At 42.5% G+C, this 24,137-nt stretch overlaps 1 protein-coding gene across 5 annotated transcripts in view; it reads right to left on the bottom strand.

Annotated features, from left to right (window-relative positions):
* Window positions 1-24,137, bottom strand: part of RCAN3 (RCAN family member 3) — a 488,354-nt gene that overhangs the window by 315,136 nt on the left and 149,081 nt on the right. For all 5 annotated transcript variants that reach the window (XM_044083150.1, XM_044083158.1, XM_044083141.1 and 2 more), the window contains one exon: window positions 21,452-21,712. In XM_044083150.1, coding sequence (XP_043939085.1) covers window positions 21,452-21,655 — 204 coding nt within the window. In that variant the 5' untranslated portion in view covers window positions 21,656-21,712. The remainder of the gene's footprint in view (window positions 1-21,451; window positions 21,713-24,137) is intronic.

Genomic DNA, 24,137 nt, shown 5'->3' on the forward strand with positions numbered 1-24,137 from the left:
GCCTTTGAAAGGAGGCAAGGTATGGAAATAAAACCTGTAACCGTGGTGTATGATATCCAATACCCATCTGTCTTGGGTAATTAAACTCCAATTTTCTTTGAAAAGTGCCAACCTTCCTCCCAAAGGTGCTGCCAGCCGAGAAGGCTCTGGCAGCTGAAAAGGTAGGTCATTGGGTCTGTTTACGAAAGGACTGACCCCTGCCCTCACCGAAGACTGTGCAGGAGAACTCCCTGTTCTAGGCCTGAAAGAGCCCTGAGCTCTGCCCCTACCACGCCTAGATCTACCCCTAGACTGGGAATCATAAGAAGGATACGTCCACCCCTTAGTAGGCCAATTTCTACTAAACCTTGGAGGCTGGACCTGCAAAAAATCTTTAACAGTCTGCATAGACTTAGCCTTGTCTTCCATTTTCTTTAAAACTGCCTCAACAGGAGGACCAAACAACACGTCAGATTGTAAAGGAGCATCTAAAATCCTTGTTTTAACATGTTCAGATAAATTTTGATCCCTCAGCCAGGCGTGCCTGCGAAGAACTGACCCAGTGGCAGCCACCCTAGACGAGGCCTGTACAGCATCAAAACCACATTGCAAAGAATGCTTACCCACCTGTTCAGAAACATGTACTAAATCTTGCAACTCTTTACAATCAATACCTTCTGCCAGAGCATCAACCTTAGACTTCAATTGTGAAAGGAGATAGTTTTGGTATTTCAACATGTGAAACTGGCAATTCAAAGCCCTCATAGCAAGAGTGGAAGAAGTATAAACTTTCTTTCCCCATCTATCCAAGGCCCTGGCCTCTTTGTCTGCAGGAACCGGATTCTTAACAACAGAAGCCTTAACACCTTTAGGCCCCTGGCTAACAGTTTCTGGATCTGCCCTAGGACTCTTAAAAAGATACTTATGAGCTTCAGGCACCCTGTAATACCTATCCGGTTTAACAGGAGCAGGAGGCAAAGAATCAGGATTAAGAGAAGCCTCTGTAAAAACATCTTCCACTACATCCAAAACAGGAGGTATAGCCAAAGGCCTATGCTGGGGTAAAAACAAAAAATCCCTAAGCCTTTTCCTGGAATCAGAGAAGTCCTGACCTTCCCACTTAAAATGCTCCCTCATGGAATGAAGAGTTTCTGAAAAAGAAAAATCCTCAGGAGGAGAAGCAGAAGGAGTAGAATCATCCACATCAGAATCAGAATAAGGAGAGTACTCCTGCAAGTCTTCAGCCGAAGACTCTGAAACATCTGAAGCCTGCTCAAAACTCCCTAGCTCAGGCTCCACCCTAGGTCTCTTATCAGGAGGGGGCATAGAACCCCTAATCAAAGTAATCAAATCTTCTGCCATTTTAAGCATATGCTTCTTGGGCACAGTTCCTGAAGAGCTAGGGGTAACACCAACTGAAGCTAAACCTGGCCTGCCCCTGGGAGAAGCCTTGGAAACAGAAGGAGAGGGCCTAACCACCCTAGGCAGGAGGGAGTATAGTAACCTGAGAAGCCCCATCAGCCTGGCCTGCCTCCTGAGAGGCCACATCCTGCAATAACAAAGTCTCCCTGGGATCCCAAAGAAACCTCCGGTGGAACCACCGGCTCCACCGACACCTCTAAAGAACCGGCGTCCGGTACTGACGGTTCCTCCAGCCTGGGTTTAACTGCTTTGTCCTTGCGCTTCTTCGAAGAAGCGGCCGGAGCATCCGACGGCATTTTATAATTGCACCGCTTCCCGAAGACTAACCTGGCACAATCTAATCTTCTCTTAATAGTGCGCTTATTGAATCTAGCACAAGAGCGACACCCAACAACGTCGTGCTCAGGCCCTAAACAAGGAATACACAAAGCATGGTAGTCTCTATGCGGTATCTGTTTCCCACAAGAAATACAATTATTCACTTTTTCTGACATCCGGTAAACCACTGAGGCAAGAAAAAACTAAAATATTCCCCAATGGGGTACTTAGCCAACTTTGACTCTGTCTGAAACTCCGAAATCGAACAATTTCAGAACGCCAACCGGCACTTGCAACGCTGCTTCTGCATCAGACCATGCGGCAAAAAAGACTGAGGATATGACGTCGGTCATGCGCATTTGTACCCTGACGTCCTGATGTCAGTCAAATGCGCCTTGACCGACGTCAGCCTTATACTTTGATATTTGGGCCGACCGAGGACAGCGGACTACCCAAGTGTAAGGACTGCAGCAATGTGAGATGAAGAACATCTCTCCCAGCTGGGTATTAAACCACGTGTCACTAGATGGGTAGCCAAATGGCTCACAAACAGAAACTGTACTTTCAAAGTTGGGGATTATACATCCGCCAGTAGAGCAGTTACCAGTGGGGTACCAAAGGTTCTTTTCTGGGCCCTCTACCATTTGGAATTTATTTCTCAGAAATCCAGGTGAAAGTAGATGACCTGTGGCTTACCAAGTTCGTAGATGACTGCAAATTGGGAGCATTCACAGAGTCCCCTAAAGATTGTAACATATTACAGGACTGGGTTAACAGAGACAAATGATTGGTACCAAAGCCAGACTAAAACTAAATGCAAAAAAGTGCATCATTGTCCCCTTTGGGGAAAAGGTAGCCCTTGCAAATTACAATATAGGCAGCAACCCCCTAAGCTCAAACCCAGTGCTGTGTGACTTGGAAACACAAGTTGATAGCAGTCTAAACTTCGATCACCATGTGTCCACAGTGGTGAGGAAAGCCTTTTACATTGAATACCTCATAAGTAAGGGCATCTCATCCAAGGCCAAGGATGTTATAATTCCTCTATAGAACACCGTCATCAAACCACTAATAGATTACAATGCTCCCCTTTTGCATGCAGCTCACCAGACACTTGCAGCAGCTGGAGAGACTACAGATGTTCCTGACCAAGAGACTTAAGGGACTCCAAAATATGACCTACATGGAAAGGCTGAAAGCCCTGTCGCTGTACTCTGTGTCCTACAGGCTGCTGAGAGGTGACCTGTGCCTGGCCTACAAAGCAGTCTCTTTCCCTGCCCTTATGAAACAATGCTGCACGTGTGCAAATTACATGGGGCACTCACTCCAGAGATCTCAACCTAGCCTGTGACTTACGAATAAACTCCCAAGTCACAGTAAGCAGAGTTCCTCAATGACCATATGAAGCACAACCTAGAGAACTGGATGAGAGACAGAAAATTCACCCCTGGGGTGGCATGTATGTCCTTCATGGACAGGGGCAGCTGGATCTGATAATTGATTCACTCTGCAAATAATCAAACCATCTAACACCACTTAGTTAGGAAACATGGATATTATATGGCTAGGCTTGTAAAGGGTCTAGAGACATTAGCCTAGCAACCTCCATTGAACCCATGAAACAGAAATAGCTGATATTCTGAGTGGCATATCCAGATCATATATTTAAAACCTGCAGTCAAATAATATATAAATTCCAGTTAAGCTGCCTGCATAACCAGTTACAGTTTCTTACTGGCCCTTAATCTCACAACTTCAACTTTTTTCCAAGCATGGGTTACAAATCAGAGAGTGTACAACTGACATGGGGCTCAGATCCAGTGAAAGCATAGCAGCATTGTCTGGTTAAGTAGCGTGATTAGAGTATATTACAATAAGCAAATGAATGGGGAAGAGACAGAAATGCCAGTTTAAGCCATGTTCTCTAAAAGGGCTTCTAATAAAACCTGCTACTTAACTTCAGGTTTTAACAACGGCTCTGAATAACAACCTGTTTAAAATATCTTTAAACAACCTCAACATTCTGAGAATCAAGACTGCAATACCAGAGTAACCTGAAAGGGATTATATGAACATTTTGCATTTGTTGGGTCATGGCTCGAAGCACAGCAGACTGAATTTATCAATAAAGCACTACTCTTCTGTATGAGTTAAGTAGAGTTTCTGAAAGTTGCACTTTTTCAGCTATAATCTGCATATTCCAGTGTGTGTTCAACCGAATAATTAAGAAGTTATATACTCACCATAACGTTCCATGTTTGTTGTCCACAATCTCTCCTTCATATTGCTGGCTGGGTTTGGAACCGAACATCGGTTCCAACTTGGCCTATTACTAAAGCTCAAGAGCTTCCACTGGCTCGAGGCTGTACCCTATCCCATCATGCTTAGGGAAGATTATCCAGATCTTGTTTACAGATTACTAACATATTTTGAAATCATATATAAAATCCCAATGATAATAGTTATTAGCTTATGTCTCATGAGACAAGAAGGGAAGCAGAGAACACCATTTACAAACAATAAAATTTCCTCTCGATCCTCCAGGAGAGAAGGTTGGGGGAAGCAGGGTGGGATGCAAGAATGAAGGCGAGATTATGGACAGCAAACATGGAACGTTATAGTGAGTGCATAATTTCTTAACTCATTCCCTCCAGTACAGCTCTTCTGAGTGTGTGCCTTTAACTCCCAGTGGGTGTGGCTTCAGCCTTTAAAAAATGAAGTTATCATCACCTTATAGTTCTAACAAATACTAATTGACAGAAGTCATATATCAATACAGTTGTGTTTGCCATCATGTATGCTTCAAGATAAAATATTGTGATACCTTGTATGTAGCATGGTTTTGGAATTATTAATGCAAATATGAACAGGCAATATCTGACGCCTAGAGGCGCAGCAGGAGGTAACTACAGAAACGCCTGGAGACGTCACTCGGCTGTAATGAGTGTTATGTTGTCCCATCTTGCCTTCATTCTTGCTGGATGGGACAGTGACCCATAGCACCTTCTTTCTTGGGTGGCTCAAGGGAATAAACTCTTCAGAACAGTGGAACCAAAAAAGCCCTGTTCTGGGAGGTCACGTCTAGTTTGTAATGAGTGATAAAGGTATGAGGTTTGACCTATGTAGCTGAAGCACAGATCGAGTCCACAGGTAATCTAGCCTCTAATCTTTCCTGGCAGTTGTTTATGCTGAAAATCATATGTGTAGGTAATAGTGTCTGTAAGCCATTTTGAATTTTGACAGGGTAACTTTGATACTGGTGCATCTTGTCTTATCTAAGTAGACGAATAACTGGTCAGAGTTTCTAAATTCCTTTGTTCTATGCAAGTAGAAGCATAATTGCCTGTGGACATCCAACTGATGTAGGTTATATTCTGCCTTGTTGCCATAGTTTGGAAAGAAACAGGCAGGTCAATGGACTGATTCAAATTCGTTTCAGAGCATACTCTGGGAAGGAATGAAGGATTTGTTCTAAGAGATACTCTGTCTTTGTGAAAAACTAAATCGGGAAGGCGTATGGACAGAGCTTGAAGATCTGAAACCCTCCAAGCTGATGTAATGGTTATCAAAAAGACCGTTTTCTAGGTTAGAAATTTTAGTTGGCAAGATGAAGCTGGTTCGCATGTTTGGAGAATCAGAGTAGTCAGTACCAAGGTTCCACGGAGGTAGAGGTTCCCTTATTGGAGGCTTAATAAAAATGTACTTCTCAAGAAGGCTTTGCACAATCTGTGAGACATTATTTCTGATCCTATGTGGTAGTTAGAAATGGTGGCTAATTGTACTCGTATGGTAGCAGCTGTTGCACCTTGATTAAAAATTTCTGCTAAGAAATCTAAAATTGTACTTACGGGGCTGTGAAGGGATCTATGTGACTTTTGGAAGCCCAACAAGAAAACCTTTTCCATTTGCTAGCATAAAGCTTTCTAGTTGTCTTATGAGATGAAATTAGAATGTGTCTCATTGCAGGGGATATGTCAGGAAACCTGGCTAAGATGGAGCAGCCAAACTGTCAGTTTGAGGGTTTGGATAGTGGGATGGAGTGTTCCTGACTGATGAGTCAGAAGATCTGGAACCGGGTCCAGAATTCATGGCTCTTCTCGGAGATTAGGCCATAGGAAAGGAAAACAGATTTGACGACGCCAGTACTGAGCGATGAGTATTAACCTGTAACTCAATGATTTGGCTTTCTGTAGAACGTTGGGGATTAGTGGAAACTGGGGAAAGGCATAAAGAAATCCTGGGGCCAATTGTGAACGAGTGCATCCCTTGGTGACTCCCCCGGAGGGGTGATTAGGGCAAGGTAGTTGCTGCATTTGGTGTTCATGGACGTGGCAAAGAGGTCACAGCAAGGCTGGCCCCACTTGCGAAAAATCTGGTTCGCAATTTCCTGTTTTAGGGACCACTTGTAAGGCATTAGAATTGCTCTGCTCAATTTGTCTGCTATCACGTTGGATTTCCCTGGCATATGCACTGCAATCAGAAAACGCTGAGAAGAGACTGCCCATTGCCATACTCTTTGAGCCTCTTGCCACAGAGGGTAGGATGTGGTTCTGCCTTGTTTGCTGATACAAGACACTACCAACATATTGCCTGTATTGCAATCATACCTGGTGGAAGAGAGTTCTGGAATGCCTGCAATGCCAGAAGCACCACTTTCATCTCTGGGACACTGATGTGCAAGTGTTACTCGTGTTCCTGCCAAGTTCCTTGGATTGTCTTTCCCAGGTAATGCCCCCCCCCCCCCACTATCTGGGAAGCATCTGTGGTCACTGTGGCTACTGGTTGAGGGAGAGTGAACGGCCTACCTAGAGCTACCTGCATGGATTGAAGCCACCAGCGTAGGTCTTTCTTGCAGGAGTCTGCAATAAAGATCTTGTGGGACATGGGTAACTCCTGCATGGACCACTGAGCAAAGAGTAGCCACTGTAGGAATCTTATATGTAGATGTGCCAGAGGTACTAATGTTATAGCAGCTGTCCTAGTGCCTAAGACCTTTAGAGCAAACTTTGTCTGTACTTTCTTTTTCAAGAGCAAGATGGACACTTTATGGTGTAGTGTCTGTACCCAGTCGTGAGGCAATTTTGCTACCATAGAACTTAAACTTCACCACACGAAGGGTAAAGACTACCAATAACGTACCAAAGCACAAAAATAAAAAATATAAAATAAAGGGTACAGCAGACTGGTAACATATACCTCAATGGTAGACTAAGCGCTTTCACCTGTCAATCTCAGACTTCATCAAAAAAAAAAAAAAAAAAAAAAAAAAATTTTTAAACTCAAACATGTTTGGTTATTAATGTATACTTGTTTTTAATTTAGGCAGCAGTCAATTATATGTGTGATGTCAATGGTTTTATACTATATAAAGGAAGTGATGTTTTAACATGGTGACTCTGATGAAGCCTGAGATTGACAGGTGAAAGTGCTTAGTCTACCATTGAGGTATTAAAGCAGTATTTCAACTTGGTTACCAGTGTGGTATACTCTTATTTTTTTTTTTTCTGTGCTTTGGTGAATTTTGCTACCATATCTTCTATGTTTAAGTCTGCTCCTACAAATGTAATATGCTGTGATGGCAACAAGGCAGATTTTTTTGAAATGTATGGTAATGCCCAGTTCCGAGCATAGATGAATGGTGGCGTCTCTTGCTTTGGTTAGTAGATGTTAGATGGTGGCGGTAAGGAATCAGTCGTCCAAGTATGGAAACACACGGAATCCTAGACGCCTCAAGTGAGCCGTGACTACTGCCACGCATTTGGTAAACACTCTGGGGGATGCACTGAGACCAAAGGGCAAAGCTTGAAATTGATAATGACTGGCTCCTAAGCCAGAAGCATCAATATCTCCTGGATCGTCTGTTCATTTTTGGTAGTACGCATCCTGAAGATCGATTGAGCACATCCAATTGTCTTGTCCCAGAAAAGGGAGTATCGACTGCAGTGTCACCATCTGGAACTTTGCTTTTTTTTACGGACTTGTTCAGCCTGCTGAGAATCAAGATGGGTCTCCAGTCCCCTGTTCTCTTTGGAACTAAAAAGAACCTTGAGTAAGTTCCATATCCGATTTGGTCTGCAGGGACTTTTTGGATGTTTTTTCTTTCTTAGCAACCTTTGTATCTCTAGCGTTGCTTGATCCCTCTGGCAGGGTGGAATGTCTGGGACTGATTTTGGTTGTAGGGGTAGTGTGGACAAGGGTATGATTTTGGTTGTGGGGGTAGCGTGGACAAGGGTATGTTATAACCCCTGGATATTATTGACCGTACCCATTTGTCTTGAGTGATGTTTAGCCAGGCTTTTGGGTACAGTGATAGTCTGCCCCAGACTGCCTCCACAGGTGGACAGGTGGGCCTCCTTTCAGGAAAACTGGAAGGGTCTACCAGAGAATGCATCTCTGCCACCCTGATTTTGCAGACCCCCTCTGTGCGAGGTTGGCATCTTACATTGTTATTTCCCCCTCTGCCCGTGGATGAAAATTCACCAAGTGCATCTGGCGAAGCTCGTTGGGATTTATGGAACCACATTTTCCCACGTTTCTGGCCTTTGGGATAAGGCCTGGTAGGGAGGGAAAAACGCACTGTCATGGCAGACAGAGTTTTGCCTTCTTGTTCACACCTGGTCAGAGTCTCTTTATTGGCCCAGACAAGGATGAGCCATCAAAACGGGTGTTAATGAAGGAAGACTTAAGGGCTCAGCAAACTCGCAAAGGTGCATCCAGGAATGCCTCCTCAGAGCAATTCCTGCACCAGCTGCCCTTCTTGCACCATTGACTGCATAAGAAATGAGCCACATAGGAGGAGTTGACTATGAATTTAAGGTAGCAAGCTGGGCGGTCACCTTGTCTGGAACCCTTCCAGCTGTGGAACCTTGGAGAGAATCACCTAGCTCCTTCAGGAGATCCCTCTGAAGTCTGGTAATATGGGTCAAATGGTTCAGCGACCTTAGTGTAAAGGCCACTGATGAGAACATACACTTCCCGTACCTGTCCATCATTAGAGATTCCTTATTCGGTGGATAGACAGATGAAGTCTTAGCTAGCTCATTTCTGGTGGCTACCGCCACCACCATAGCATCTACTGGGACACCTTTAGTTAAGGAATCTTTGCAAATGGTGCTGTTGTAAATTTGTTGGGCCTCCTCAGAACAGGTTCTACGAATTCTGGTGAGACGTTCTCCTCCAAAAAAAAGGAAGCCAATCTGGTGGTCCCCTCTCATAAACAAACTATACAACAGAAGGAAGAAACTGTTGCAGAAAAGTGGAAAATCCCAGGATGCAAAAAACACCCTTACCAGCCTCAGTAAGAAGCAAAGTTCCCTCATAACATCCTCCAAAGCTAGTTACGAAACTAAAATTGCCAAAGATTCCAAAGACAACCACAAGGCATTCTATAGTTATGTCAAGAATCTAAATGGCAATGCTCAGAGCTACAACAAAATGGGATTAAATATACTGATCCAAAGGATATTGCCAATATCCTGGCAGATTGATTTAGTGTCAACTTTACCCCCCTCTCACCCCCTAAAGGGCCCAGCTCAATACCAAAATTGCCAAATTCTGGTAATTATGACCACACAGGTAGAAACCGCACTCTCCAAAGCTAAGAATACAGCATTCATGGGACCAGATGACATCCCGAGCAGTGTACTACATGAACTACAAAATGAACTGGCACCTCACCAAAGTGTCATGTTTAATCATAGCCTCACCTCAGGCTTCGTGCCCACTGAGTGGCGCACAGCTACAGTCATCCCACTCCACAAGGGGGGTTCCACCTTGGATCTTGGGAACTACTGTCCCATCAGTCTGACGAGCCTGACCTGCAAGAGCATGGAACGCATTAGCATGGAACTTATAAACAAAGACACTGGCAACCTTCAAACACTGGACCCCACCCAGTTTGGGTTCATGAAGGGCCGGTCTTGTCTTCTGAACCTGATTGACTTCTTCAAATCAGTCTTCAGAGCTGTAGACGAGGGTAAGATGGTCCACACAGCCTATCTGGACCTCGCCAAGGCCTTCAGCACCATCCCCTCACTCTGGAATCATAGATAAACTTACTAAGTTTGACTGACTTCAACAATTGGCTAAGCTTCTGGTGTCATTCTAAGGGGATCCAGTATCTGTCTGCCTGGGATGACATGATCGACAAGCCATGATGCTTTACCAGAGATGGCCTGCACCTGTCGTCCCTGGGATTCCGAATACTGGCTAAGGCTCTAGCCACCCCTATAGTGCCTTTTTTAGGCAAGGTTCAAATGACAAATTCACCACCCTATCAGGTACAGGCAAGAAGAATCTGAGGGTATTGCTACTCAATGCTAGAAGTCTAAACCTCAAAATGCACTCTCTCGAGGCACTCCTTAAAATGGAGAGCATAGACATCTGTGCAGTGACAGAGACCTGGTTCAAGGCTCCAGAGAGTACCCCTGCATTACCAGGCTATAATTCATGCCACACCTTTCGGCCACCTAACCTGGACCGAAACACTAAAGGCGGAGGCGTGTCCATATTCATTAAGGATATCCACACCTCCAGGCTAGCTGCTCAGCATAATGCATCCGAGATTATCCAAGTGCAACTAACTCTGGGCAAGACCGCAATCCAAACTGTAGCTTGCTATAGATCCCCCACCATGCCCCAGGATTCCCACTCCTCATTTCTTAATACACTGGAAAATATTAGGGTGCAACCTAACACCCTAATAATGGGCGATTTCAACTACCCTACCATTAACTGGGAAAACTACTCATGTACCAAATCTTGTGCTCAAAGTTTTCTGGAATTCATAAATTCCAATGCCATGGATCAACTTATCCACACCCCCACCAGGGGCAGCAATACCCTAGACCTGGTTATTACCAACATGGGCAACCGGTGCTCCACACCAGAGGTCAATTCCTCGTTGGTCAGATCAGACCATAAGCTAATCACCCTAGACATCCACATCCCTCCCCCACCCCCCATTAGGGAAATCACAGTAAAAAATTTCTCCAAAGCCAACTTCACGCTTCTTAAGACAGAAGTGGCAAACTTCACGACACCCATGCTGATGGACAATAGAGGTATGACTGTGGAATCCTACACAAATTCACTTTATAAGCACTTACATGAGTGCATGGATCGTGCAATCCCTAACAGAACCAAGATGCTATCCTCCAAAAAAAGGAAGCCAATCTGGTGGTCCCCTGCTATAAACAAACTACAACAGAAAAAAGAAACTGTTGCAAAAGAGTAAAATCCCATGATTGGAGAAACTCCCTGGTCAGCTTCAGTAGGAAGCCGAGATCCCTCATAAAATCCTCCAAAGCTAGTTATGAAAACAAAATCACCACTGACTCTAAAGACAACCACAAAGCATTCTATAGCTATGTCAAGAATCTCAATGGCAACACTCAGATCTGCTCTGGGTTACAGCACAATGGCACTAAATATACAGAACCAACGGATATTGCCAACATCCTGGCAGATAGGTTCAGTGCTAACTTTACCCTTCTGTCATCCCCTAAAGGGCCCATCTCTATACCAGAAGAATGCAAAGTTCCTGTAATCACAGCTGCACAGGTAAAAAACACACTATCCAAAGCCAAGAACACAGCATCCATGGGACCCGACGACATCCCAGGCTGTGTTCTACATGAACTGCAGAACAAACTGGCACCCCACCTAAGTACCATGTTCAATCATAACCTCACCTCAGGCTATGTGACCACTGAATGGCGCACAGCGACAGTTATCCCACTCCGCAAAGGGGGAGCCACTACAGACCCCGGAAACTATCGCCCCATTAGCCCAACGAGTCTGGTCTGCAAGGCTATGGAGCATATCATTATAAACAATGACATTGGTAATCTCCAAACTCAGGACCCCACCCAGTTCAGGTTTGTAAAAGGCAGATCATGTCTCCTAAACCTGATAGGCTTCTTTGAAGCAGTCATCAAAGCCGTAGATGAGGGCAAGGTGGTTCACACAGCCTATCTAGATCTCGCCAAGGCTTTCGACACCATCCCCCACTTTGGAATTATAGATAAACTCACTAAACTAGGTATAAATCCCTATGTCACAAGATGGGTTGCCAACTGGCTCACTGACAGAACCCACGCTGTGAAAGTAGCATACTCCAAATCCAGCTTCAGACCAGTGACAAGTGGAGTACCACAGGGTTCAGTCCTGGGTCCTCTCCTGTTTGGTATCTACTTCTCTGAAGTACAGGCCAACACAGAAGGTCTTTGGCTAATGAAGTTCGCAGATGACTGCAAACTAGGAGCCATAATCAAAACTCCAAAAGATGTGGACATCCTACAAAAGGGCCTTGCTGAGACAGATGCCTGGTGTCAAAGCTATGGCCTCAAGCTCAATGCCAAAAAGTGCATCGTCATTCCTTTTGGTAAAAACTCAGTACCCACGAACTACCACATAGGTGGTTAGTCTACTTAACACCGAAAGTGTGATAAGAGACCTTGGGACACAGGTGGACAGTAGTCTCTCCTTTGATAATCACATCGCCACAGTAGTCAGGAAATCCTTCTATGTGGCACACCTCATCACAAAAGGTTTCTCATCCAGGAAAAAAGAGGTCATTGTTCCCCTCTACTAGTCACTCATTAGACCCATTATAGAGTACAATGCCCCTTTTGGTATGTATCTCACAAGACATCTACAACTGGAAAGGCCACAGAAACACCTCACAAAGAGGATTACCGGCCTCAGAGATGCCCTATGCAGACAGTCTCAAAAAACTGCAGCTTTACTCCGTTGCATATCACCTACTCAGAGGCGATCTCTGCCTAACACACAAAGCTATGTCAAACCCAGAGCTTTTAGACATGCTCCACTTAAAGAAATCCCAATCCCTATGAGCTACACACTCTAGGGACCTAAACCTCATCACCACAATAAACAGAACATGCTGGAGGGATAGATTCTTGTCCCAGAGACTTCCCATACTCTGGAACAAACTACCTATCTATATCAAACAAAGCTCCTCATTAGCACTGTTCAAGAAAAATCTTGATGATTGGATGGGAGATGGGAAATTCACCCCGGGATCACTTCTGTGGCTCTGCTAGACAGTGGCACAGGAAAATAATTTTCTTGGGTGGCGAAAGCCAAGGTACCTTTGGCTAGGCTTATATAGGCCCTAGGGCCAATAGCCTAGTACCTACCTATGAAACTATAAGTTGGGCATAAATCCCTATGTTACTCTATGGGTTGCCAACTGGCTTACTGACAGAACCCAGACTGTAAAAGCAGCAGACTCCAAATCCAGCTCCAGACAAGTGGAGTACCTCATGGTTCAGTCCTGGGACCGCTCTTGTTTGGCATCTACTTCTCTGAAATAGAGGCCAACACTAAGGGACTCTGGCTAACAAAGTAAGCAGATGACTGCAAACAGAGCCATTACTGAATCCCCAAATGATGTGGATATTCTACAAAAGGGCGTTACAGAAACAGATGCTTGGTGCCAGAGCTATGGGCTTAAGCTTAATGCCAAGAAATGTATAGTTATCCCCTTTGGGAAAAAACATGTACCCATGAATTACCACATAGGTGGCAGTACACTAAACATCAAGTGTGTGATGAGAGCCTTAGGGACACAGATGGACAGTGGTCTCATCTTTGATAACCACATCACCACAACAATCAGGAAATCCTGTGTGGCACACCTCATCACTAAGGGGTTTTCATCCAGAAAAAATTAGGTCATTGTCCCACTGTACTCATCCCTCATTAGACTCATTATAGAGTACAATGCCCCATTTGGCAAGTACCTCACAAGACATACGCAACAGCTGGAAAGGCCGCAGAAATACCTCACTAAAAGAATCTCAGGCCTAAAGCAGATGCCCTATGCTGACTGTCTAAAAAAACTCCAGCTATACTCTGTGGCATATCGTCTACTCAGAGGCGATCTCTGCTTAACATACAAGGCCATGTCAAACCCTGAGCTGTTGGACATGCTCCACTTAAAGAAATCCCGATCCCTCAGAGCCACACACTCTAGGGATCTAAACCTTGTCATCACAATGAAGAAAACATGCTGGAGGGATAGGTTCCTGACCCAGAGACTCCCCATACTCTGGAATAGACTGCCCATACATGTCAAACAGAGCACCTCTCCTTGGACCTCTTCAAAAGGAACTTGACGATTGGATGGGAGATAGGAAATACACCCCGGGGATCATGTCAGTCGTCCTGCTAGACAGAGGTCCAGGGAAGTAAATACTGTGGGAAGCAATATCCAGGGAATTGTTATGGCTAAGCTTGTATAGGCCCCTAGGGCTGATAGCCTAGTACCAGCCTATGAACCTATGAGAGCCCCATGCCCTTCGACTAACAACGTTGAGGAGCTGGTTGAAGGGCAGAGAAACCCAAGAGGTGGAGGGTCGAGAACGAAATGCCTCCAGGTATACAAACTCATCCTCAGAAGGGGTAATGGTCTTCCAGCCACATCTCTGGTTGTGGATCTCTAGGATGTCTGAGAAGGAGACGTCCTCAGAGGGTGACCGTGGGAACCCTTCTGAATCATCTAAGTGGGTATCTGAAGTGATAGACTCCTCAGGGGAATCTAGATGTTTTCTCTTACATGTTCTTTTCTGAGGGACCTCTCCAGAGGGGTCCTCTGGGGAGGTTTTAGAAGAGAGCGACTCAAGCAATGGGGTGCCCTGGGACATTGGTTCTCTATGCCTGGGGGGGAGGAATAGTAGGGGGAAGAGTGCTTGGATCCGAGAGTGGAGCCATCAAGAGTGACAGCACACTCCTCATGACCTTGAAGGCACCACGACCCTGGTCCGAGGGAGCCTCCAATTCCGACAAACCAGCACACTTCTCCAGTACCACGGAGGTGGGCTCCAGGGCCGATGTAGGTGCGAAGCTCACCCATGCCGATGCCCTGAGAAGCAGATTCAGATCAGACAAAGGTCCGATCCGACTTTCTTCCCTGGACCCGATGGGGGAGTATCAGCTCACAGACCCTTCAACAGAAGACGGCACTGAAGAGGTAGGAGCAGAAGTCGGGACCGAAAAATCTGGAGTAGGTCTCGGACCAGACAGGTCCACTACAAACACATCCAAACACTCCAGCTCCAAAACCACTCAGGTCAGAGGAGGAATAGACGGGGCAGTGGCAGTTGTCAACTCCAATTCCTTCTGGGCTGGACTCAAAAGGATCTTGGCCAGAGCCGGAGTCCGAAGCAGCCTCCTGACCACCCACTCCACATGGTCATCCGACAGACTTCTGGAGTATCGAGACGACGGGGCCAAGGATTTGACGCTTCCAGATACCAACTGCAAAATAGGTGACTGTGAAACGGAGGAGACCAGCTCCAAGGCTGGGGACCGGTTCCATCTATTGGCTCCTAGTCAGTTCCGAAGAGACTGATGGAACTGAAGGAGTTGTCTTTTCGTCATGTCTTTGGCTAGCTTCTTCACTGACTCAAAAATAGGAGCCAAAGAGGAAGTTCTTTTATTTGACTTATCCGACTTTGAGGAATGAGCAGATTTGGAGGAGGTCTGGTTCCTTTCTAGTACCTCAGACAATGGAACTTTAAGCAATCCCCTATTAGCTTCTTTCTGCATTCCTGCAGGACCCTGGAAGTAAAGCCGTGGCAAATGTAGCAGGAGTCTTGGAGGTGAACTGCACCCAAACAGTAGACACACCTATTATGCCTGTCGGTAAATGAAATTTTTTGTGAACAGGAATCACACTTTTTGAAGCTAGACTGCTTCAATTCTTTTCCTTCCTTGGACATAGTGGTAAACAACAATAACAACAAACACTGCCCAGGAAACTAGAATAACAATAACAAAATAAGGTTATAAAACTATCAAAACTATCACATTATTAAATACCACACTAGTAAAGAGAAAACAGTCATGCAGGGAGGAAAAAAAAAACCCAGAGGAGACGTCTCTAATATTTAAATAACTAAACCTCTTTAGGAAGGGGAAGGAAGTAGAAGGGGAGCCCTCTAATTTAAACAGGCTAAGGAAAGAAAAGGCGAACCATCTAACTTAAACGGGTCCATTAAGACAAGAGAAAGTTTCTAGTGAAAACGGGATAGGGAGCTGTAGGCCTGATGAAAGCAACAGCCGACCACAAATAAACGCATCAAGTGAAAAACTAGTAATTTAACACAAGTGAAAACCTAAAACACAGTAAATAACTACAACAACGTTTATCCAAAAATATTATGGAAAATCAGAATGTTGTTGTTGCGTCTTTCGGCTTTTCCGGGTTAGGGGTCGCCACAGTGGAACTCCGGTCCGCTAATGATTGGTAGTTGATTTTTACGTGTCAAGTTACCAGCCCTGACGCACAACCTTCAATGAAGGTACGCCCATTCACACATGTCTCCACGCAGAAGACGCTCTGAGAATCGAAACGGACAGCGTCTGACTGTGAGGCGACAATTCTACCTCAACACCACCACCGCGGTGATAATGGAAAATCAGAATAATATAGAAAAAAAGTATTTTTCACTTAGCCTGAGCCTAGTGAGAAGCACCCGATCTAGTTTAGCTGCAAACAAGATCTGGGTAATCTTCCCCAAGCATGATGGGACAGGGTACAGCCTCGAGCCAGTGGAAGCTCTCGAGCTTTAGTAATAGGACGAGTTGGAAGCGATGCGTGGTTCCGAACCCAACCAGCAAGAATGAAGGTGAGATGGGACAACATAACATTTACAGTTAAAATATTTCCCTTTTTTCCTTGAGTTTGTTCAACCTTACAAGTTGGTATTAATACAATGGAATTGTAAAATAATCAAAAATGTTCTTTATAACCTCCTTTCCATTTTGCCTAGACAAAAAAAAAAAAACTGAACTATCCTTAAATTCACTAACAAGTCATGCAGGGCAAGTAGCTTTCCCAACTATTAACTCTTAGAAATATTCAAACTAACATGGTGGATGAAAGCATTTTGTGTGTAAAATCATATCTGACTGGGTGGGACAAACATACATTTTTAAAGACAAATTTCTGTACTTCTAAATTATAACATCCAAAAAGATAATCTTATGAATACTGAAATGTCTCCGACTCTGCATAATAGCCAATACTACCTATTTATTTTTTTTACTTATTTATCTTCTTCCCTTTTTGTTGGCCACATACACAGACATATGCATATAGATAGATATATAGACAGAGCTAGGTATATAGACAGAGCTAGGTATAGATTTATTTATGTATAAACACATATAAATCATTCAGTAAAAGCTGCTAGAAAGGACCCAACCAAGCTCGATCAAAAGTCCGAAACCCAAACGGCCGGCCATACTTACGCGAAAGTGCTTTTCACCAAAGAAGCACTTTTGCATAAGTATGCCGGTTGCCGAGGCCATACTATAGTGCGGATAAGGGAAATTCCCTTTTCTCCACTGTAGTGCGGTCTTGGAGGGAGAATACTAAAGTAGGGAGGGTGTGGGGAGCACAGCCCCCACATGGGGGGGGTGCAGGGTGGCAAAGCCCCCTTGCTAAAACGTTAATGTAGTGTTTTTCTTTTTTTTTCATTTGATCAAACATCCTAGATCCATATATATATATATATATATATATATATATATATATATATATATATATATATATATATGCATTTATCATGCGTCACAGTTTTTGGTAATCTTTATCATTAATGTGAGTGGATATATATATATATAATTTTTTTTACGGTTTCATTTTAGAAGTTTCATTTTAGAGTCAGCCTGCACCATTTATTTACTTATATATATATGAATATATATATATATATATATATATATATATATATATATATGTATATATGTATATGTATATATATATATATATATATATATATATATATATATATATGTGTGTGTGTATATGTATATGTATATGGATTCACTTCAGAAGCTCGAATTCCCAAAATCTCAAATTTCATATGGTCGAGACCAAAAGATCGAGTTTTGGAAACTTGAACTTCTAAAATGAAACCGTAAAAAAAAAAAAAAAAAAGTCAAACATTGCTTTTGCACCCTGTGCCCCCCACACCCCCCCTACTTAAATATACCAACTCCGAGATCGCGCTACAGTGGGGAAAAGGGAAATCTCCCATCTTGCGCTGTATGCGGAAGCGCAAAAAGGGAGATTTCCCACTTCCTGTCAACACCGCAAAAAAGATAAAAACTTTACGTGCACACAGAGCGTACAAGAATCCTTGCCTCTGTGTGTGCACACAGAGCGTACAAGAAATTGCCTCTGTGTGCACGTAGAGCGTACAAGAATCCTTGCCTCTGTGTGCACGTAATGTTTTAATGTAAGTTTTATTTTTTAAGACTTTACATATTCGATTTACTGAAATTATATATATATATATATATATATATATATATATATATATATATATATATATATATATTTACACACACATACATACATATCTCATATCTATGTATTTATACATATATGCCCATATCCACATACATGGAGAACCAACTTTGCATGCCAGCAGCAAAATCTGAAATTTCCGCAGAAATGGTGCAGGCTGACTCTAAAGGCTTATTGAGGTGTTTTTTAATACAAAAAGATAGGCACTTTCATTTTCTCCAACACTAGTACTTTATCACATTATCTTGGACTTCATTCATCTGGGCATTGAAAATCTCCTAACATGGACCCTCATTAATTTGGCTTTATCAAAGGAACGTCCTGCCTCTTTAACCTCATTAATTTCTTTGAAAAAGTAACTGAAGCAGTGGACAGTGGTTATGCAGTGCCTGAGCACATCTAGACCTCGTCAATGCCTTTGACACTATTTCCCCATACAGTCATTATTAATAAACTTGTAAATCTGAATATAAATCCTATTGTGTGATGCGTAGCTAATTGGCTGTCTGATGGAACCCATATGGTTTGAGTAGCAGATTTTACTTCTGAAAGCAAAACAGTTACCACAGGCCTCAGTTTTGGCCCATTTCCTGTTTGGCATATATTTCACAGATCTACAAGAGAGCACTTCTGGCGTATGGCTGACTAAGTTTGTAGATTTTCTGCTATTGGATCTTCAGCTGACTCACAATTGCTCCAGCACAGCCTAGACCATGTTAACAATTGGTGTAAGGACAATGGTCGCACATTAAATGGAAGAAAAAAAGTGTAGCATAGTTCATTTTGGTAATGAAAAACTGTTTAACTTACTGTATAATTGCTGTATCCTTCCACTCAGACACTGTTGTAAGGGATCTGGGTACTCCTGCTGATAATTATAGGTTCATAGATTAGTACTAAGTTACCTGCCCTTGCGAGCCATTTTAAGCCTAGCCAATTATCCCTTGTGAGACTCAAACCCTACACCTTGTGTTTGTAAGGCAAATACCTTAACCATTAGGCCACCCTCCCAACCCTTATGATTTGACCAGCATGTCAACTTAGTTAACCATAAGCCAGAAATACTGGCTTGAAGGTCTGAGAAATATATGCAAAATAGGAGAGGTCCCAAAACTGAGCCCCTGTGGTACTCCACTGGTAACTGTTTTACTTTCATTTCAGGGTGGGAGGTTGGGATAATGGTTAAGGTGTTTACTTTATGGATGCAAGGTGCAGGGTTTGATTCTCACAGAGTAACTGGATAAGCTTAAAATACCCCTAAAGGTCAGCTAGCCTAATACTAATCTATGAGCCTATAAACCTATGCCTCCACAGTAGCTTAGAAAGTCTTTTATCCATCTAATTTTCAAAGGCATCTCCACTAGATCCAAAGAAGCCTTAATTCCCCTTTACTCACATCTTACCAGACTCATTACTGAATATGTCACCTTTTGGGCATGTATTCAAACATATCACACCACTTGAGACCTCAGAGATTCATAACTAAAAAGATCAGTGGCCTCAAAAATCTTAGTTATTAGGAGAGACTGGCAGCCCTTTATCTGTACTAGATCTCTGATGGACTCCTCCATGGAGATTTAAGTCCAACACTATTTGATCTCATATTCCTCTGCAGAGCTAATGGTAGATCAAAGGAATTAAACCTTTGATCAACAGATAAATAAGATATGCTGGCATGATAGATTCATATCCCAACATACACCTCAATTCTGGAACAAACTTCCACTACATGTCAAGCTGATTAGCACCCTTAGCAAATTCAAGGTAAACCTAGATAACTGGACGGGCAGCCTCAAATTCTCTCCCAGTCTATCTTGTCTTGCCCTCCTTGAGGCTAGAGGGAAATTTTGAAGTGTGTTTTTTTGGCTAGGCTTGAAATGGTTTGCAGACCGACTGCCTAGTACTTACCTATGAACCTAAAAATCAAGTAAGCAGAGGCATAATTAGGTATAAATACCACAATGATGGTCAGGCTCTTGTTTTGTACAAAAAGAACACACTGTATATATTGGAATGACTGCTAACAAATACCTTCATCAGCTGATACTTTTTTACAATGAATTAATCACAAAGTGCCTAACAGAGCTTTCCAATAATGATGCCAGCTTATCTACTTAAATATTACTTTGTGCACCTCAAATAACCAAGTGCTTTACTTACTAATCAATTTAATATAATCAAAAAATGTTGACATAAGCATACTGCACAATGCCAGTGACAGAAACTATGCATCACATAGATGGATGAATTAAATCCTTTATAAATTAGGAGAAAATTGAAAATCTAAATACACTTTCTATATTTACTGTTGAAAAGTTTAAACTGTTGGCATATAACACTATAAGTAACTGCCATCCACTAATCCGTTACTTTATACCATGTGCTTACCCATCAAATTAATATTTGTTCTATGATACCCTGACCACAATCTGATTTTATCACAGAATACACATAAAGCAGACATTCAGAACCTCACCAGAGTTGTCCTCATCCTTTTGTCTAATGACTACAACAGTTTTTTTTTCAGTTCACATAAAGAGCATCTAGCTAACTACTTGTTTATAAATTTATTCAGACAGGAGGATAGTATTTACTGGTAATAATTTTCATTGAGTTAATGCACTGACAGCTTTGGCAGTCACAGCAGACATTAATGTAGTATGCAGTTATAACAATACCATATGAAAGGACAGCAATGACGAACAAATCTGAAAACCTGAAAAGGAAAAAAAAAGAGTGGAGGAGACACACTTTCAAGAACGCAATATGAATTAGTGCAGATATGTCATTTTTTGACTAAAACGTATAGTTTAAAACATTGAGCAAACCTGCTTGGAACACAAAAAAAAAAAAAAAAAAACAGAAAACACTATTTTGAAAGCAGGCAAGCCTCCCTACATCCTCACTGTATCTATTTATATATACCAACTCCAAGATTGCACTACGGTTGAGGAAGGGCAAATTTCCCACTGCAGCATGATTTCACACAGAAAAAAATACTGAGAGATGAGATGACTTTCGATCAGATGCAGTGGCTATTTTTTTCCTGCTTGATGAATTTACTTCTCAACCACTTAAATGACACCGTTTATAATACAAGCTGCTTGAAAAAAAAAATCCAGAAAACTTCATAAATTTACTCAAACCCACTCACTATCAAAACTTCTACATAAACATAATACATGTAAGCAACACAAACACTAACTTTAAAATGTCTACTTCAGGTTATTGAATTAAAGACTTCAATAATGCTGATATTCTGTTGCAAAATAGAATTGTTCAAAAAGGGCTTTTACTACTTCAAAGGGAAAAGACAAGGATATAGAAAGAATGTTTCAAATAATGACAAGTCAGAAACGCATCTTCCAGAATAACATTGCCACTCACCCTCTGTCCTACTTCATCGTCTTCAAAAACAGCATCATGAACGCAGCAAGCAAACAGGGAAGTGGGAAGGTCACTCAGATCCATCATTTCTTCCAAGTCTTCATCATTCTCACCAAAAATCATCTCCTCTTCTTCATCTTCCTGATCACTGCTATAGCGATCTGACTGACCATCTGTCCATGACTGCATACTTTCCCTCAGCATTGTCAGTGTGGTAAGAATCCCTATCTTGTTGGGTCAAAGGAATGATTTCGGAGTACTCTGAAAAGGAAAATTAAAAACTATCAGCAACACTTTGCCACAGTACCACTTGCATGTAATGTACTAGTTGCAGTTAAACTAAGATTGGTATATGGGACTTTTCCTCAGAGCATGTCAGATGTTGTGTTGTGTTGTGAGGATTTATTTTAATTTATTTATTAGACACTTGATTACTGGTGCCCATTTTCAGTGGAGGCCTGGGGAGAAAAGCTCCAAAGAATTATAAAAACTATAATTTTACAATCATTAAATATAATACAAAACATCTACAGTTTAAATACTTATTTCAGCATAGACATAATGTGACAACACTGGTTAAAAATAGATACAACATATATGGCAGTTATTTAATATTTAGAGAAATTATAGCCAGTTAAGAGAAATTAAAGGTAAGTTAGTATAATACAAACAGGAAATGCAATATGAACTAACAGGGAAAAAAACAGGGTTACAGCATATTTAGATACAGAAAAAGGGGAGGGAAACTGAGGTTAGGAAGCAAGTGAAAAAAAAAGGGGAGCAAGGAGATGAAAGGTATGAACAGATACTTGTTCATATCTAGGGATAAAGTTTATACTTCGGCTGAGCAAGAACACAGACAAATTTTGGCTAGGAAGTGTTTAAGAATGATTTTAAAGGACTGGAGGGAGGGTATTTAACAGACATACATGTCGAAGGAGTTCCAGGCAAAAGGCACTGAACTCATTCTCATTGAAACTTAAGTCCAACTTATACAGCAAGCCGCAACAAGACAACCAAAAAATTGTCCCTCACAGACAGTATACTACCTTTTTTACTACAGCCTCTGGAAAATGGATATTATAGCATGCAAGGCACAGACTAGGCATGTACACACAGCTCTGATAAGCAGTGTGCTAATGCTGTGTAGTCATCATTTTGTGTGCGTGTGTTGTCGATTTGAAAAGCATACATGCACTACACGGATGGTATGTCATGCCTACACTTTGACAAATGCTCCTGTTTGCTGCCAGGGGCCAGAGTTAGGGTTTAAGCAGCAAATGCCTCAACGTATGCCTGAACGACAGCTGTGTCACAATCAGCTCTTGCCTCAATAACACAGGAAATTGATGGGCACAAACCTGGAGGAGGCACAGATGTTTTTTGGGGTTGGGAGTAAAAAAGGCATGTTAAAAAAAAGCTATCTTAAGGCAGGAACATGCAGGTAGAAGCATGTGCATTACTCAAAGCTATGACAAACTGAAAGTAGAGCATCACAAGAAGGATAGCATAAGCATGGATATAGACGACCGTCTGCACATCAACTCTCACCCTCTGCCACTCATCTCCTACACTGTAATGTTGGAAAGCAAATCCCCGCTGGAAAGGGAGAATTACCCTATTTGGTGATGTGAATGGTAAAGGTCAAGGAGAAGCAAAAGGGGTCACACAATGCTGAACAAGCAAGGGAGGAACTAGCACTCAAGTAGTGGTCCCTGTACAAAGAAAATAAATAATTACAAATTTAAGGTGGACTGTCTCAGAGTTCGATACAAAATCCACTAAATCTTCTGTAAAACAATGTTTCAGTTTTAACAAAAAAAAAATAATAAACTAGACTAGTATGGGACTGTCTTAGTCTGATAAAAGATAGTTGATTCCATTTTCTATCAAGGGAAAAATAAAGTTGATTGAGATACTAAAGATAACAGTAAATATATAATCTAGTTTCCATCTCTCCAGAATACACTGCATTTTGTTAATTACCTTACAAGTTACTGACAAAGCTTCAAATTTGTTACAGCAATGAATACAATTTGTCCTGCCCTGCAAGTCGCTGGCTAACTGGATCACCTCACCCATCAGCGTCTGTCAATCATCCAGAGCGCAGGAAAACATTAGTCACATTAGGCTACATTTTTTGCCCCCACATGTCCGTTATATTATAAGGACACCTTCTCTGTTCAAATACTGCAATGTTTCACCCAGCTTCTTCCCTACCATCTGCCAAAGAACAACAGCCAAGAAATTTCCTTTAAGAATTAACTACATATATATAAACTAGGCTCTGGTAGGAACATGACATTAAAGTTTAGCTATGTCCACAACCTCAAAGGCGATACACAATTGTGTGCACAGCTCATTGTAAATGGAGCCACCTATACGGAGCCAGAAGATACAGCAAACCTCCTGGCTGATCTCCAACATTACCCCTCTCTTCCCCTCAAGTGATGTCTGCACGTACCCTCATCGGAATTGTTTTGCCATATATAGTAGTGCACCTGTGGATTACAAAGGAGGGTCCTAGTAGGAGACCCTTAGGCTTACACGTAGGCCAGGCCCAAGGCAGTAGGTTGGCTGTGTAGAGAGTTGAGACTGGGGAAGATGATGACTATGTCCCCACAGGTATGCCATGGAGTGCTAGCTAGGAAGAAACTGGGGGTTGGTGGGTGGGACTGAATACTGC

This window comes from Protopterus annectens, chromosome 1.part1 (assembly GCF_019279795.1).
Source record: "Protopterus annectens isolate FY-2018-M chromosome 1.part1, PAN1.0, whole genome shotgun sequence".
NCBI lineage: Eukaryota > Metazoa > Chordata > Ceratodontiformes > Protopteridae > Protopterus > Protopterus annectens.